At 39.4% G+C, this 18791-nt stretch overlaps 1 protein-coding gene across 4 annotated transcripts in view; it reads left to right on the top strand.

The window, feature by feature from the left end:
- The window catches only part of DNM3 (dynamin 3), a 169819-nt gene that overhangs the window by 21546 nt on the left and 129482 nt on the right, over nt 1–18791 (top strand). For all 4 annotated transcript variants that reach the window (XM_066192055.1, XM_066192054.1, XM_066192053.1 and 1 more), the window contains exons 3-12: nt 3714–3863; nt 5240–5443; nt 6003–6101; nt 6956–7116; nt 8842–8984; nt 10747–10882; nt 11801–11868; nt 12702–12840; nt 13900–13986; nt 15842–15912. In XM_066192055.1, the coding sequence (XP_066048152.1) occupies nt 3714–3863; nt 5240–5443; nt 6003–6101; nt 6956–7116; nt 8842–8984; nt 10747–10882; nt 11801–11868; nt 12702–12840; nt 13900–13986; nt 15842–15912 (1258 nt within the window). The remainder of the gene's footprint in view (nt 1–3713; nt 3864–5239; nt 5444–6002; nt 6102–6955; nt 7117–8841; nt 8985–10746; nt 10883–11800; nt 11869–12701; nt 12841–13899; nt 13987–15841; nt 15913–18791) is intronic.

The raw sequence follows: 18791 nt of genomic DNA, 5'->3' as shown, positions 1-18791 counted from the left end.
TTATTGCATCCAAAAGAATGCTTTTCCTCCTCTGGTATGAGTGTCTACCCTTCTAATGAACCATTTGACTGGTTCCTAAGAGCGTGACCTATCGTCAGATCTACCCTTGTTTCCATGTTTAATATCTTCTGCGATTATATTATTGTAATTCTCTGCATTGCCAGGATTTTCTGTTTTGTCTTCAGGAAATACCAGGGACTTCTATTTCTTGTAGCCTTTCTGCCTGAAGGTTAGCAGTGGAATAACTCAGTTTTGTGTATTTCATCTTCAGCATGTTAGAAAAGCTAGAGAAATGGCAATGCAGAAAAGGGGTTGTAGATTGGGTAGGACCACAAGGGCTTTTGATACTTCCTCTCTTTTCAAGGAAGCACCATTGAATGATTTGCCATGGTCCAGATTCACTGAACTGCATTTACTCTGTCCAGAAAAAGCTGACCATCATCAAAGAAAAGGTGAAGTACTTTGGCTGATGATGTTTATTTGCGTGTTTTTAAAACACCCTTTTGAAATCATTCTTTTGGAAAGAGTTCTGAGGCTTTGGGAGATGCTTTATTGAAGGTAAAAAGTGTTGTTGTTTGAGTGATATCTCCCTAAGGGGCTGACAGATAGAAGGTGCAGTAATAGCAGATACTCCTGTGCTGCATACATTTAAAATGTTTGCTACAGCCCTACAATTTAATGAACCACCTTTTTGGAACACTTTCAATCCCTTTTGAGTGCTCTTCACTGGATACTGCCACCAACTTGGAGCAACTCTGCTTGAAATCAGTTTGAGAGTAGTTCTGAATCCAGGTCTCTGATCTTGGTGAATTCCTGACCTCTCGTAACAGATTATTCTGTACAGAGTGAAACCTTTGGGCTTTGTAAGTTCTTGGGCTCAGCCTGATGTGGATGAAGGATGTTTTCCACAACATCCCTTATGTATTCCTAAGGGCTGATCCTTATCGCTTGGCTCTCTTTAGCTTAGAGGCAAATCTATGAAATATCTTAAGTGTTTATATAATTTAAATAGTTTGAGAACAGCAATGGCTGTTTAGTGCTCGTAACAATATATCATTGTGCTAGGTTACATCATAAAGGCATAGGGAGATATAACTGATAGGAAAAATAGGAGCATTTAAAAAGATATGGTCCCGTATCTCTCATTTGTATGATTTGTCTAATTTAATCAAAACGGAAGAGATAATTAATCACTTGTGGATGCACTGAAGGCAGTATGCTATGGTAACCTTTTCATTCTGTGTTATCCAAGGTGCTTTTAATGAGTCTGGGGGAAAAAAAAAGTTAGTTTAAATGCGAGGACTGTTTTAATTTTGTATCTAATTGTTCTTTCTCTTAATGTAACTTCTGTTTTATAAAAAGAAATACATGTCTGAAAGCTAGACATCAGGCAGGATCACTTTTCCTTGTCTGGCTTTGTGTCCATTCCCACAAAAATGTAAATAAAACATTTTCTTCGTATTCTTCTGTGCATGAAAGCTGGAAAGTGAAGATTACATTAAAGCATGTGCTTCTCCAGCCTGGATGAAGGCATCACTGCCAAGGACAGGCTGAGGGCTGAAAGGAGCAGAACAAAGCGCTGCTTGTCCCTTGGAATTCTTATTCCGTAGGCTGCGTGTGGCACCACAGGTTAGGAACCACCGTGGAGTTTATTCCTTCAGCACTGCTGCCTCCACAGATGGCACAGGAGCAAGGAGTTTTGATAAATATTAACCCAGCTGAAAAGTAGCAAACATTTTTATTTGGATTGCTTTGAAGCCTTGTCAGATAGTGAATTTATTACTGAGTATGAAATGGAACAAAGAGAAAAGCTTCCTTGGCTACCAACTTAGTCAACTGATTACAGCTGGGCACCAACTATTAATTACTGGATTTAGAAATAATTTCCTGAGAAAATCTGATGATCCACTGGGAAAAAAAAAGAAAACAAAAACACCACAAGAAAAACCTAAGAAGAATGTCTGTGTTTTATGCCAGGAGCTGTGTGCATTAAGAAGTGGGATAAAATATGAACCACTTGTCAACTCTTTTTTTATTAGGTATCTATTTGCCAACCTTGAGATGACAAATTTTACAAGTATAAATTCTCAACTGAGATATTTTATTTTGTGCACCATGTTATTTTTCCTTTTAAAATATTTGAATATTCCCTGATTTTGTGTTTTGTTTTGTTTTGTTTTGTTTTGTTTTTTTTTTAATAAACAGAGGACAATGAAACAAAACTCCCATTCACTGTCATTTTGCTGCTGGAGCTGGAAAAAGGATATAAAATAAGGTGCTTTTTCGTTAGGTGCTCTCTTGTTTTTAAAATAAACAATATATTTTTGTCTGAACAAGGGTGAATTTCCCTCTTCCTCACACACTAAATCTGAAGGGATTATGGTATTGTAGCACTGACAGGTGAGAATTTGATGTTTTCCCCTTCACTCTGTGCTTTTCTTCTGTCAGTTTACTTGAACTATCTATTGGAGTTTTGACTATTTATTACTTTTCTTTTTTTAACAGTTCTGTCAGTAGTGGTAACAAAGTGACTTCTAGGGAACAGGCTTCAGTACTGACACATACGGTCCTCTTTTAATCCATCTTCTCACATCTGTTGTTCTCAGCTGCTGTTTCTTGAGTACCAAGAAAGCTCTTTGCACTGGCAATCCTGGGCTTGTTACCAAGTAACGTTTTCTGGGGAAGAAACTTCTAAAGGGAACTTTGAGATCTGGCCTGGGTTGCAGGATGAAATGAACTGGAAGGTGCACAAGTCTTTTCAGCCTTTCTCCAGTCCTACTGCTCAGACCTGCTGGGGACAGGATGTGAGCTGGTGTCTGGAATTACTATTTGTATCATTATTTCTGATCGCAGCCTCAGTTTTGTGTTCTGCTTTGAAGCAGGAAGCTCCAGTTTTAAAATCCTGGGACGTGCTTTTGGTTATGGAGGCAACCAAAAGGTTGCAATAATTAGTATCAGTATTTGGATTCAAAAGTCAAAACAGGGACTACTTGACTACTTCATCAAGTTTGGGTCTTACAAATTATCTGTCTCTGATTCCTGGTCAATGCTCTTCTAAGGCAAAACAACAACTTGTATGATGTTAAAGACTTGGGAACAATTAATGTTCTCCCTCTTCAGCAAAATCACAGCTATTCCTATAGGCACTTTCGCAAACTTGTAAACACGATTCATATTTAGGCTACAGGAAACTTTTAGGAAAGGAGAAGCTGTGTTAAAAATATTACAGTGTTTTTAAGGCATCTTATTTTCATTTTGAACTTGTAAAAATTTACAGAATTCCTTTACTAAATCCGTGTGTAACATGAGGTGTTAGTTTTTGATCAAATGTTAAAAAGCTTTCATGGTACAGAATTTGAATTACTTTTTCATTTAGGATCTATTAATGAGATCAGATGAAAACCCAGAATCTCATTCTTAATCTGTTCCCACTTGTATTACTGTAAGTGGCATCTAATTGAATCTTTCACATTGTTCCAGAAGATGATGTGCTAAAGATAAGAGCAGTAAATCACACCCAGTCAACTTGACTTTTAACTGAGCCTTTCTTGTTGAGGGCTGGTTTTCATATGTGCAGTCATAATACTGCTTTTCTGATAGCCGTGATGACCAGCTTTGGTTCCCACACATCTGAACAGCGCTGGGGGCTTGAAAGTGGGTGTGCAAGTCAATGAGCCTGTGAAATACAGAGTTGTTATTGATATTCTTCACAGAGTACGCTGAATTTCTACACTGCAAAGGGAAGAAATTTACTGATTTTGATGAAGTTCGTCAGGAAATTGAAGTAGAAACAGATAGAGTGACAGGAATGAACAAAGGCATTTCTTCAGTTCCTATCAATTTAAGAGTATATTCTCCACATGGTAGGTAAAATCATTCTACCTTCCATTTATGTCATATAAACATATTATGTAGCTCTGTCTGTGTAGCCATCACCTTTTGTGTCTGTTCTCATTGACTGATCATCTGGGCTGCAAAAGGTTTGAGGCTGAGTTACTAAAGACCAGTAATGGGCCTGAGTAGCAAAACTTTTTTTGCACTCTCCAAGGAATTCCTTGATCTGGAAAGTCTCTGTGTCTCCCTGCCTTACTGGGAATTTATTGTTTGCTGTCACTAAAAATATAGTCAGACAATAATAGTGTTTGAAGTTGCTTTCTGTTGAAGACCCCCTGTATATATCAAAGTTGGTTCCTCTGGTTGCCATCTGCCCAGTTTAATGAAGGCAATCTAGAGAAACTGTTTTCCATTGAAGCTGTCTTTGACAGAGGACAAAAGTGGTGTGTTTGGCTGAAGCACGTGATTTTTCTAGCTGCAGAGAAGCTCAACTAAATCCCCCGCCTCAAAGCTTGTTTGTTGAACATGCTGACTCCAGGAGAAAGTGAACATTTCCTACCTGTTGCTCTTGCTTTGTTTTATTAGGATCAGTCTTTTAGTTCAGCCATGATTGTCTCTATTAACCAGACTCCAAATACACTTCTGGTGTTTCCTTTCTAGGAATTGCATTTTTCTCATTTGTCTAAAGGATGCCCTGCTACCCCATTAGCAGGATGCTTACCCCAAGCCAGGATGCCTCTAGTTGGCACTGTGGGCTTTACTGGGGAAATCATACCAAGGCAAACCACGTTTTCTTAATGGATTAATTTTTTCATCTTTCTGACTTTTCTGAAGATGTTACAGATTAAAAAAAAAAAACCCAAAAAAACCAAAAACCCAAACCAGCAACATATCCCTAAACCCCTTAACAACAGCTTTGCTCTATAAGTTAGGCTAGCTATTGATTGTTTTTTGGGAATTTCTTAATTGGAGACACAGTTGAAAACATGGTCAGAGAAACACTATATTTAAAAAAAAAAAAAAAATCCAAACAACTGTTTTGGTTTTTTGAGAGTGGTCTGTTGCCTGTGCTCCTGTTGCTGGACAAAACTCAGAAAGCTGTGTTCATTTGTCTTGGAGCCCTCAAGGATATTCGATATAAGTATTATTTTATACCAGTTGCAATATTTCAAATATTAAATAGTACTAATAAATCCAGAGATGTCAGACCAATGGGGAAACAAGTCTTTGCAGATTGTCAGGCATTTTGTTTGAAATGGTGTCAACTGTTGACATATTTATCTGCCTGTAAAGGTAGTAATGTGGGGTTGTATGTGACCAAAACTCGTCTGCAGCCATAGATGTGTTGACCTCTCTGTCATGTGTGGTGTGCTAACCAGTTTTATGTTCCATGTTGTCCATGTAGTCTTAAGCCTGACCCTTATCGATTTGCCGGGAATCACTAAAGTGCCAGTGGGGGATCAGCCTCCAGATATTGAGCAGCAGATCAGAGACATGATAATGCAGTTCATCTCTCGGGAGAACTGCCTGATCCTGGCTGTGACTCCAGCCAACACTGACCTGGCCAACTCAGATGCCCTGAAGCTGGCAAAGGAAGTGGACCCTCAGGGTAAGCAGGATTGAATGCTACCACTTTTTGTTCTCAAGTGTAATAACAGAGTTGAAAATAACAGTGACTCTGATGGGAAGTTCTGTAATTTATAATATGTAATGCAGATGTGTATTTACATTCTCATATGATTTTCAGCATCACAGTATAACTGTTTGTTAGATCAGTATTTTTTGGGCAGTGTTGCTGTAAGCAAATTTTAAAAATGTTGTCAGTGTCTCTTATGAGCATGTGGCAGTGCTTATCTAGGAATTTTTGTAGTACTGGGCAAAATAGGAGATGGTGGTGATGGGATTTCTGGATACTTACATCATAAATTTTATACAGTCATATTGTAGGGATTCTGAGCCTTTTTAAGGAGTTCTGAGGAACACATTTCAGCACTGGCATTTATGTTCCCTTCTTTTCCAGACATATCATAACCTGAGTTGGAGCTGTTATTGTGTGATAGCTTTGAGAAGGGCACAGATATGTTATTACATAATTGTAAGATGTAATTGTTCTTCTGAATCTAAATTATTCTTCAATAACTTTTTCCTCCTGCTTCCACTCTGGTCAGGCCTTCGGACCATCGGTGTGATCACAAAATTGGATCTGATGGATGAAGGAACAGATGCAAGAGAAGTTCTAGAAAACAAACTCCTCCCTCTCCGTAGAGGTGAGAATGTTCCGTTGCCTTTATTCTTTGCAGTCCAGAAAGTGGTTTGGATTGGGGTGGTGTTTGGGAGTCCTGGAGATGAATCAGAGGTTATGCTGGACTTGATGTGTTCCTTGCTTTTGCAGTTATCTATTCAGCAAACATAAAGGTGGCTGTGCTAAAAATATCCTTTCTGGACCTGGAAAATCCTTCCTTCCTCTGGAATATGCAGTGTAATGCCAGCACACGTCATTAGCCAATATTTTTCTTCTCTGCCAGGTTCCTTGTAACAAAAGAATGGGGTTTTTTTCTTTGCATATGACAGAAGCAAGCACCAGAGCTTTGGTGATCTCACTGTAAACCAGTTTTGATCTTTGCCAGAAATTTTCCGTGTTCTGGCAGCTACTGCCACATTTGCTCATTCTGTTAATAATATCAAGAATTTTGATTCTAGTTATAATTTATTGATGGGACTACTGTCTCCTCCTATGGAGCATGTTGGTCCAGCAAATGAGAAGAAATTTTTTTATTATTTTGTTAATGTCATATCATTTATCTGTGTAGACTACTGTGTGTGTATTTCAATTTTATTTTGGATTTTTGTTTATTTTGGAAGTGGTTTCTTTGGAGCTCACCAGAGTTTCAGATATTTCTCTATTTGAGTTGGTGGTTTAAAAGGAAGTCTATCTGCTATATGTAAACAGAATAAACAATTTAGAAAGTGTTAAGGTTACTTTGCCACTTGTAAACATGATCTGAAATACCTAAATTGGAAAGTTCTGTTTCAGCTGAGACAGTCTGGTTCTATTTAAGATGAATTCAGTGGTTCAGGCAATAGCTGCATTGATTTACCCATTGGTTTTGTCTTGTTTTAGGTTATATTGGTGTTGTAAACAGAAGCCAGAAAGACATTGATGGGAAGAAGGACATAAAGGCAGCTCTTCTAGCAGAAAGGAAATTCTTTCTTTCCCACCCATCCTACAGGCACATGGCAGATCGGATGGGAACACCATATCTCCAGAAAGTTCTAAACCAGGTAAAATCTGAAGCCTTTGTGGTGAAAGGCAGCTTTGTAATGATAGGGCCAATATAAAAACTGTATTAGGCTGAAGTTGGTCACTGAACCTCACTCATCCTTTCCTGCTTTCAGTGTTTTTAATTTGCACAAGGTAAAAACAAAGCTGTATTTTAAATGCAGCATACAAAAGCTTGCTGTGAGTTGTAGTTTCTGGCTTTTACTGGCAGTTCTGCACTCCCGTGTCCTTTAGAATACTGAATATGAACATTAAAAATAAGATTTGTTTCCCTCCCTGGAAGTATACCATCCTATTCCTCAATTGTTACGTTTAACTTATCCATTGCCCAGTGTTTTGGCATTCCTACAAGTCCAACTTGGTACTGTTTTTTCCAGCTCACAGTCAAATTGTGGCTTTTTGTCTGGAATAAGCAAAGACCAGGTCAGCCTGGCTTTGTCCATTTTTGACAGCAGCTGGAAACAGCTGGAATGTTCCTGATTAAAGTAGAATAGTAAGGGGCTAGTCTGCTTAATTTTTTTGCTACAGTGGCTTTGCAGCTGTAACTTGACAGCCAGGCTATGGAATGCTCCGGGCTCGCTCAAAAAGACTACTAATGCCATTTATTTGTGCCTCAGAGCCAGTGTCTTCTTCAGGATGCAAGATCTTGGTTGTATCCTGCATTTTTATCTGTGTTTAGAATGTTTTGCCTTGATTTACATCCGGAAAGTTTAATCCATATGTCTTAGTTTTGAGACTGAAACACAAGCCACACATACCTTTCAAATGTCTTGTCTGGCCTGACTCACATTGCTGTTAACTTTTTTGAGAGCTGTTTAGAATATTTGCCTACTTCAGTAGGAACTGTTGATCTTCTGTTGCTTTTACTGTGTCTAGAATGTTAGATATGGGAAGAGCTACGTAAGTTCTGTCCTCAAGATGTTGGGGACCTACTGTGGTTTCAGGTAATATTTCAGTTTCTTTGTATCCACGAGGTGGTGCTCCAGGGAAACTCCAGCTTTTGATTTTGTGCCTGTCAGTCTGCTGAGCAACTTTAAACTTGAGTTTATACACTTTGGTGTATGACAGTTTAAATGTATAGCTTGTCCCTCTGGGGTTGGGAAGAGAGTTTGGGGCATAGTGGAAGAAGTCCAGTTTGCTTTTAATTAAGGAATATGTACAATACCTGGGAGATTCGTGGCACAGGGAAGTCATGGACAGTGCTGTCCTAACACGTTAAAACATACATACATACATACATACATACATACATACATACGTGTGTGTGTGTAAAAACACACTGGCTGCTTAGAATCTCTTTCTTTCCTACTTTGCCTTGTGGCTGTAGCATAAAGGAGTTGTTGTGCTGAACAAATACGTAGGGAATTGTGAAACGCCCTTAAGAAAAGCAGCAAAATGGGAGTGTGGCATCAGCACAGAGAGATGAGAGGTAATTTTAAATTACCCATGTAATGTGTGTAACTTTTTCAGGTGTAACTAAACAGATGTGTAGTAACAGGGCTTGGTGAGTGAGAGGATGAGGGAATTTTTTGAGCCTCCTTAGAGTGTGTGTGCTCCAGGAATATTGGATTGTTCTTTGACAGTCTCTATTGCATCAGAGATCAAAAGGAACTGCACTGGTAAACGAGCACAGGTCGTGGCTGATATGGTTGGCAGTCAGAAGGAAAAGATTGTGCTCCTGCTTTCATCTTTTTAACAGTATGAAAAGACTTTTATTTGCTTTTTAGCAACTTACCAATCACATTCGGGATACCCTGCCAGCCTTCAGAAGCAAACTCCAGAGCCAGCTGCTTTCTATAGAGCATGAAGTAGAGGTATACAAAAACTTCAGACCAGAAGATCCCACCAGAAAAACGAAAGCTCTGTTGCAGTGAGTGTCTTTTGTCTGCTTTTCCACTTTGAATGGGTTTGTTTTGCCTTTTTTCCCCTTCTTTCTGGTTGGTTTAAATTTAAACATTAGGATATTGTTAAGGATTCTTTACACAAGCTCCAAAGAAATCTGTGTTTGATGTTCCAGAACATTTTATTTATTCTACAATTTCAATAAAATTTTCCCTAAATTAATTTTAGTAAACCTAGAAAAGGGAGAAAGCAGAACAAGGAAAAGGGATGAAGATGGGCAGCAGAGATGATCAAAGGTAAAAACTTGCTTTTGATTGTGTAGACACATTCTTCTGTTTGCCAAAAACTTGACCTCAAGCGAGAGAGATATTGTGTTGGAAGTCTGTAAGATGAGGAGGCTGGAAGAAGAGTAAAGAATGCTTCTTTTTCTGGTATAAAAACTTGGCTGTCCAAAAAAACCTAGAGATGGCAAGATCAAAATTAATCAAAGATGGTCGTCCTTCATATTTTGTGCACCTAAGACCCAGAGTTCTTTGCTGCAGGAGTTGTTAGTAAAAGTTTGTGTGCTTTCAGGAAGCAGTGAGGCAAATGTTTGAGGATTATCATCATCAATGCTGGATTAGAAAACTTTTTCACTGCTGAAGTCACTGCCTGGTTTGGGTCTCATCCACAAAATAAGTCTGTCTGATGAGACTTTGATAAAAGTGATGGAACAGAAATGTTCCAAGTTGATCTGACTTGGAATCAAGTGGAGGTGGAGTCACAGCCCTGTCTTGATTGCGGATTTAGCACCAGGGAGGAAGGACAATGCTGATATTGTGGATTGAACACCAGTTGGCACCTGCTGCTTTGCTGCATCTGCTTCCTTCCTTGGCCTATTTCCAGGGATGCTGGATACTCAGTACTGCCTATCTTTTCACCTGAAAGATCTGCTATTTTCACTCTCCCATTTTTTTTTTCTTCAGGTGTAGCCCTCTGTGTTTATATGCAAATAAAATTTACCTCTTAGAGAGGAAATGTGTGAAGGAAGAAGTGTAAAATGTACTTAGCTCTTCTCTCTTACGTGCCTGTTGTCATTCCTGTTCTGACTGATTTCAGAGGTTTTCAGCATTCTCAGTTCTCTGGGATAGATGGTAATAGTGCTGGATTGTGATAATGTGTAAGTTTGGGGCTGGATTCATTCTCTAATTAAAACTTTGGAATTTGAGGGGAAAGTAATCAGATGAACTAGGGAGGCTTTCTTGAGCCAGATGAAGACTGATTTACTCCTTATTTTTGTAATGACTGTGTCCAAAAGAGTAGAGTTCCTCGTGACTTTACTCCTGATGTTTTGGTTGCAAAATCAGAGGGACATCACCTTTGACTTTTCCATGGCTGGGAGAACTCTCCTGTGGGTTTTTCTGGATGCTCCTGCTGCAGAAGTCAAAGCACAGCCAAGTAAGCTGGAGCTTGTGGTACTGGCACATCACCATGTTAGTGTTGGTTCTTGGGTTGGCCTTTTGGCACGGGGAAATTCTTTTGTGATCTCTTGTGAATTTTCCAGCACTGGATTCACATCATGCTATTAGACTGTACTGTAAGAGAGCAGGGATGCAGGGGGATGTGTGTAGGTAGGGATTCTATGGATTGGGAGCTTGACTGAATCAGTTGTACAGATACTTTTGGTAATTGCTGAATATGTTTGAATAGGCTGCACTAGTTGAATAGTACTGAAATTAGAGTGGGTAGTTAATATGCTTAAATTGTTCTGGGTTTTTTTTTTTACTTTCCTCCCCTTCTTTGACATTTAGGATGGTACAACAGTTTTCAGTGGACTTTGAAAAAAGAATTGAAGGATCAGGAGATCAAGTTGATACGCTAGAACTTTCAGGAGGTGCCAAAATCAATCGTATTTTCCATGAACGTTTTCCCTTTGAACTTGTGAAGGTATTTATCCATCCTGCTGGTGTGCTTTATTTTATTTATGTATCCTCGTGTTCATGCTGATAGTAGTGTAGCCAAGAAAAGATCTCATTGAAAGAATATGCTTTAAATCGTTGAAGAAATTACTTGAAGTTATAATTGAGACATGAGGCTTAATTTCTAGGATTGGACACTGAAACATGCTAAGAATTCTAAAGTACAAGAATTAGAATATAATTATAGTCCCAGTTCATACTATTTTCTGTGCTCTCCTATTGTTTTAACACAAATGGCATCTTTCTTCTGGTTTAATGGGGCAGGCACACAGCTAGAGTTGGTAATTTGACTTGTGTTCAAGTAGCTGGTATCTATTAAAATGAGAGTTCTGGAAAATACCCCTTTAGGTCCCTTCCAACCCAAATCATTCTATGATGGTTTGATTTAGGTAATGACCCTTTCATTTGTGACAACACTGACTTCTCTTCCAGCTAGCTGGCTTCCAAGAAACTTAAAGAAAAGCTTTGTAACTTCATCATCGAGACAACCCCTCTCTTAAATTTGGTTGAAAACTGTAGAATGGGAAGGGGAGGATAAACAGATCATAATCTCAGAAGTTGTACCACTTTAAGAAACCAGGCTTTAAAAAAAAAAAAATGGAGTCTTCCAAATCCTGTTTCTGGCTTACACTGTCTACTCTTTAAAATCATTCCAGCTGTTGGTATATCTGGAATGGAAGAGTGTGTGATTTTCAACAATATTTACTGCTGCCTGTACCCTCAGTTCCAAAACATTTAAAAATACTTACGGATTGTTTAGTGTAATTAGGAGTTACTATTTTAACAGCTGAACTTGCTTGTCTTATGGTTATATAGGGAGAGAGGATATTTTCTGTTTTGTTGAAATCTTCCCCTAATGTGCTCTTGTGTGCTGCTGTTCCTCTAGATGGAATTCAACGAGAAGGAACTGCGGAGAGAGATAAGTTATGCCATCAAGAACATACACGGGATCAGGCAAGTGCTCCCATGTTTTCCTGCCTGCTCACATGATAATGGTGCAATATCTTCCCAGAGCATTGCTTACAAGCTTCTTTGTTCTCAGTGTTTTGGGAATTGTTTCTTGTGTTACCTGATTGGTAAATTCTCGGATGGTTGATGCTGGTAGCTGTGGTGCAGTAGTTGAACTTTCCTCGCTTGCTTGCTTGCTGGAGAGATCTTGATTTATTGTTGTGAACTGATAGTTTTGGGTGTGCTTTTTTTGTATAATTTATCTGCCAAGGTAGACCTTGGACAACAGTATTTGAAAGAGAAGCAAGGCCCATTTGTTTAGAACTGGGTCTGTGGGATAGCTGTTTACAGATTCATTTACTCTGCAGCGCCCAACTGTGAAATTCTCCATGTCAGACTCTGAGTAACAAAACTTCATTTTTTGGAGTGAGTGAAAAGTGCACTGTTATGGATAGTGCAGCCATAGGATTCTGATGGATTTGCTGTGCGAGGCATTGTGCATGGAGTGCTTGCAGCTGCCACTCATCCATAAGGTTTGATGCATTGCTCCTGAGGCTTTACTGCATTATAGCAGTACTCCTTAGAGTTCTTGCAGTCCTCTTGAAGGAGTTTCATCTTTCAAGCATGTTTCTACTTAAATTCTTATATTCTGATTATATTCTTACTCAGAATGACGCTTTATTTGAGAAATAAGCAAATTTAGTTCTGTGGAAGCCTTTTGGTGTAGGGATTGTTGTTACACAGTTCTTAAAGCGATGATTTAAGTAATTCAGTAAAAAAAAAATATTCCTTGCCTGGTGTTTTTTATTACTGTCTTACATATTCTTTTATGTCCACAGAACAGGTTTGTTCACTCCAGATATGGCATTTGAAGCCATTGTTAAAAAACAGATAGTTAAGCTGAAAGGACCCTGCTTAAAAAGTGTGGATCTGGTGATGCAAGAGTTAATCAACACCGTCAAGAAGTGCACTAAAAAGGTAGCTTGCACATAGATCTGGTAATGTAAGTAAAATGGAATGGTACAGTACCTAATATAAAGCCGGTCTTGCATTTTATGGTGTTCCAAGAGATTTCTGTTTCAGTCACTTGTGAGGCAGAGTAGGACTTCCTCAGGTAGTTAATTGCAATTTCTGCAAAGTGCTCAGAATAATGTAATGATGGAAAAGTTAATTTTTTTGATTCCTTTGTTTTGATTCTTATGGTGAGAGGTGTTTTTTGAGTCAAGAGATGCCCTCAGTTTCCTCCTTAAAATCATGTTTACACTTTTTAGCTGACTGGCTGCTTTTGCAGTCTCACCTGTCCATCTGCCTGTCCCACAATCCCAGTGCAGGGTACCCCATAATAGTAGGTACAGGAGTGATTCTGGGATGTGAGCACAGGTATGATGAGGTTGTTGAGAAATATTCTCTTGCATTTTTTCTGAAAAAAACCCCCAAATTTTATACCCATGAGCAAGTAGAGGAGATATTTCTTAGAACCAGAAAGACAAAGAACATAGAGAAGCAGATTCTCTGGTATATTTTCAGCAGAGTTTCCAGTTTGGTTTTTTTTTTTTTTCACTTTTGTTGAAGTCTGGAAGACGTGTCACTTGAATTAACTGCGCAGATGCTCTTCCCAGTGGTATTGGCCAGTTTTACCACTGTTTCGTGGTTTTTTCAGTTTTGTGTTGTAAAGATGTTGCCACAAGGTGGAGCCTTTAAAAAACAAGAAGTTTGGAAATCATTTAGAGCGCCACTCTGGAATTAGGCCCAGTAGAAGAGAGAGAAACCTCACCCCAGATAGACTGTGTTTCATATGTCCAAAGTGTCTTTTCCTCAGTGTTCCCTGGAGGAAAAGAGCTGCAGCAATCCAAGGGTTTAGGTCTCTTCAGTCTCTGAACAACAGCAAGTAAGGCTTGCTTAGCAGTGTGCTTGACTTTTAGTCCCAAGCATTTATAATATTTGCATTCTTCCAGAGAGGAAAGCTGGAGGCTACCCTGTTTGTATTTCACTGAAGCCCCTCTGCAGGTGTGAATTTCTATTAATTTTCTGTTTCAGTTGGCAACATATCCAAGGTTGTGTGAGGAAACAGAAAGAATTGTTGCTGGCTACATTCGTGAAAGAGAAGAGAAGACCAAGGATCAGGTGAGAATAAAGAGGAGATGTGACAGTTTGGGGAAGTATGTGAGGGAGAATAGTTCATACATCCAAAGTGCAGTAGGACAGTGAGAATTTATTTTTTTTTTAATAGGCTGCACATTTTAGAGAGGAAGAAAAATTGCTTTACCTCTGAGCTTTGACAGAGACTAGAATTGTTACCAAAAGGTTGAGTAGTGTTCTTGTTCCTGTGCCAGTGTGCCAACTTCCTAGCTGGGCCACTAGAGCTGTTTGTGGGAAATCAGTATTGATTAAACAAATGCACACAGGAATAGCTTATTTCTACTTTGTTTTCAGGTGCTTTTAACATACCCATCCCATTATACTGGGACCCTTGGGGGAGTGACAAGCTTTTCTTCAAGTTCAAAAAAAGTTAAAAAAAAGCAAATAAAAATTCGGGGAAATTTGGTTAAAGCATTCATCACTCAGCCAAACATTCCAAATCTAGGAAACTACAAATCTGAGATTACATGTGAGAAAATCCAGTGGAAGTGAAATCAGGAATTATTGTCCGAAGAGTGCAGAGTGTGACAACAGAAATATTGGGGGAAGAAGAGCTCAGCAGAACTCCTAAGCTGTTCTGGACCCCTGGCTCTCTAGTGCTGTGCCTGTGCAAGTTAGGGAGCTGTGCTGCAAATGTAGTCATAAAAATAATTGAAGAAAACAAATTATTAGCTGGGTTTGTACTTGCAGGGAGTTCTAGTTAGAACACTGTTATCGCAGAATTTTGGAGAAAATACAAGTTGTTTAGAATAATTTAGTTTTATTTTCCTGTTCTTCATTGTGTGCACATACCTGACTATTTCTCAGAACAAAGAACAAAATATGGGCTTTTTGTAAATGCCAAAATTTGACCAAATAGGCTATTGTCACCTTCACATCATTATTTATGATGCTAGCAGTTATCCCTTATAAATCAAAACACTAGTGAGGATATTTTCAGACGTAAGAGATGGAGCAAAAACAGTGAGGATTTGAGTCTAAGTGAGGCATCTAATATCTTCTGGAAATTGTGAAGAATTTGGGAGTGATGCTATATTTGAGGAACTGTGCAGAAATAAGGCTGAAGACATCGGTTCCTTCCTTGCTCGCTCTGATAAGTGGAAGTCTGGAAAGACAGGGGTGAAGTGCAGTCTCATGCATATTCCAGAGCCTGTTGGAGGGTGGGAGGGAATTTTTGCTGATATCTTAGTGAGTTCTTTGCTGAGTTAGATTGTCAAGGTTGAATCAAATTCTCTGCGGGCTGCGGAAGGACTGACAAGTGGTAAGTACACAAACCATTGTGTTATTTTGTTGATAGCCCATCTCTCAATCCAGATGTGCAGATCCAGAATGGCTGGGTGGTACCTGGACTGGACATTTTCTGGGCCAGGACTGGATTATTTATCACTTCCGTGTGTGGTACATAAAGAAAGTGCAGGTACCAGGATTTTAGGTTTAAGGTTTAGGTTGCTTGCTGGCTTGGTTGGAATGCTTCAGATAGAATTTTGCTTAACTTGCAAAATGCAGAGCTGGAATCTATGTTATATAATTATTAAAATTCTCTCTGCCCGTGTATGATTGATCTTAATGGAATGGACAAGGGCCAAGAGAGTGAAAAATGAGGTCTGTTGGGAAACAAAGTAGAAAGAGGGAATAGGACTTCTGTAGTCTAACTTATTAAACAAGCACAGAAACAGAAGCAATGGAATTTGGAAAATATTGCTTTTGGCTTGAACAATTATGAAAACAATATTCAGTAATGCAGAGAACTCAAGAGTTCTGGTTTTTTCTCCCTTCCTTTTCTTCAATCTCTCTCTTTCACCTTACCCATCCTATTTTGCTCTCCTGTCTCCCATAATAGATGCTGCTGCTCATTGATATCCAGGTTTCTTATATCAACACCAACCATGAAGACTTCATTGGCTTTGCAAAGTAAGTTTATGGAAAAATTGTTACAAAGACACTGCCAGGCTTTTTTGTTTATTTGCTTGAGGTTTTTTTATTATGTTCAGAGCACAAGTCCTGAAGTGTGACAGTGAAGATCCAGGCTGCAGAGTCCCAAACGTGCAGGACCATGCTCTTTCTCAACAGCCAGTGTTGAATCTGTCCCAGTTGCAGGGGAGTGTTCATAAGCCTGGTTTCACTGAAGCTGGAGCTTATGTCTCGGTCTGGAATCACACGTATTTCAGGACCACAGAAATGGGTATTGGTGGTCTTTCCACATTGTTATTGATGCATACTTTGGGAGCTGTGATTCTGTGTGAAACAGTTTTGCTCAGAATAATGGATGTCACTGAATTAAAAGTGTGCCTGCTGTTTGGCTGCAGAGAATAATAGTAGCAGAATGCCCTGCAGGGCCTGGTTTGACGTTCTCCTCACTTAATTGAAAAGGCTGTGAGAATATTTTCCAGAATGTTCTCCCTTGGTTTCCAGCAATTTGTGCCTCAGGGACTTCATACCAACATTTTGACACCAGTAAAAACAGCGAAGATGTCTTCACTTTTTGAAGAATAAATGTTCCTTCAGACGTATTCATGCCGTATTTGCCATAACAGTGATTGGAATCACAGGTTTCGGCCACGTGAGGTGCTGGCAACAAATTTTGGCACCATGGTGCGTATTTGACTCTGGCCAATTCTAGTTAGCACTGTGAAGGAAGCTCCACATCTTTGGCGGTGTGCCTTGAAGGTTTAAAACATGGAGTACAGTAAGCTGAGAGGGGAGAAGGCAAAGCCAGGCACTGTTTGTGTTTGATTTGAGCAACTTTCTCTAGAATTGTTAGTGGGTCCTAGAGTGTGTTATCAGTTCTCTTGACAAATGACAGGATGTTGTAGGAATGGTGGCTGGCCTTCTAGAGGTCAAGATAACAACCTGCCTGCTATTTACTACTCTTCATCCTTTTCTGACAGGAAAAAGGCTGCTAAAAACACTCCGTGTATATTCATGGTGTGTGTTGTGACCTTGGGAATTCACATAGTCCCACCTCCCGCTCTGAGCAGAGTCCATGCTGAGTTCAGACCATGCTGTTCAGGATTTTGTCCAATCAGATCTGGAGAATTCCCAAAATTGGAGATTCTCCAGCCTTTCAATGCTTGCCTCACTTCACTGTGAAAAGACTTTTCCTTGCATCAAGTTGAAACTTTCCGTATTTTATAGTACTGGATTCTGGAGTTCCAGGTGTATCTGTAGCTATTTCTTTATGTTTCTCCCCCAGAAAAAATCCCCTCATGGGTGCTGCTCCTGCAGCCTCCATGGTCCTTGCTGCTGTGTCTTTACAATTCCCAAGTTCAATTTTTTGGGAAAGCTGCTTCTCTCTTGCCAGCTGAGATCTGGAAATCCCCAGGTGCTGTGTGTGGGGCATAAGCAGGGTAACAAGTGACTCTTGGCTTAAGTTCACTGGTAAGTTTAAGCAGGGCTTTCTCTAGGTTGGAACAGATGGAAGGAAAGTAGTCTTCTTGACTTCTGCTCAACTAAAAGATAAAATTTGGATAGCAAAGAAGAATTTAAAATATATTCATGTATGAGACAAACAGGAGAAAATACTAATTTGAAACTGTAAGTGTATTATTGTTACAGCAGTTACGTTAGAACTGGGAAATGAAATAAGTTGGGTAGCACGGGGGCTTCTGCAGTATCTAAATATCCTGGACTACAGATTCCCCAGATTCCCTGGTGTTTCTTTTCCTTTGCTGAGCCTTCTAGCCCCTTGTCTCATGTGGCTGCAGTAACAGTGTAAGTCCCGTGAACCTTGGTCATGAGAGCATAAGACCTTGCAAACTACCCTGCAGCACTGCAGGATCTGAGGCAGGTACAGTGCAACGTGAATTGTCTTGAGAGGGGTTTAACAATGCCAGTATTTAGAACAATTTTGCGTAGTTATAAAATTGCAAAATCTTAGAATATTAATGTGTGTAGAACAATTGGCAAAATTCTGGGCTTGGGTTGGTTTCCAGTTGGAACAATTCCATGCTTCAGTCTACATAAAGAGTAATTTTTATTTAGAACATTAATTAGAGGACCAATTGCTGGACTATTTCTAAAAAGTATGGGTTTCTTCGTATGATGTTAATGGTATAATTAGCTTTTTGAAGGTGATAAAATTAAGAAAACAAACCAGGAATTAGTGCTGTGTTTTCTGTGTGCACTTCATTTAATCATAATTTATGTATCAAAGATTATGTACCTTAGATGATGCACTGGTGGCATGCAGTGTTGTTTGGTCAAAAAAATCAGGATGATGGAGCTAAACACAGTGAGTAGGCACACGGAATAAATATCCTTGTGAATCTCCCAGACAGCATGTGGACAGCTGGTTTGATAGTGTTGTCCAAAGGGCAGGATCAGAATTTGTACAAGGGTTGAGTTGGGTGCAGCAGTTGTGCCCCAAACAGCAGGATTGACCAAGCACACCTCTCTGCCTTTCTCTGTCAGAGCAGCCTTTGTAGCTGCTGAAATATGGATGCTTTTTTCTTCAGCGAATCAATGCCTGGTGAAATGCTATCATCTTATCCAAACAAAACTTCCTGTCACCAGTGAAATGCTGGTGGGTGAGTAGCCAAAGCCTGCTCTCGGAATGCTTTCCTTCTTCTTTCCAGCAGTATTTTAATTTTGTGGCCTAACACAAACCGCCACATAACGCAAATGCTTTTAGAATTAATGGCAACTTGTTTGGTTTTGAGACAGGAGTGTGTTTTGTTTCAGGAACTGGGATTGCCAAAGTTCAAGAATTGAGCAAAATATTTTAAATATGGTTTAATTTCAAATGTGCTCTATTCTTGTAAGATTTCAGCTTTGAACCAGCTTTATGACGG

Source organism: Chamaea fasciata, unplaced genomic scaffold (assembly GCF_029207755.1).
Source record: "Chamaea fasciata isolate MVZ Bird 193981 ecotype frontalis unplaced genomic scaffold, bChaFas1.0.hap1 SCAF_10, whole genome shotgun sequence".
NCBI lineage: Eukaryota > Metazoa > Chordata > Aves > Passeriformes > Sylviidae > Chamaea > Chamaea fasciata.
Note: the sequence above shows the minus strand (reverse complement) of the source record. Positions and strands in the feature narration are given on the sequence as shown.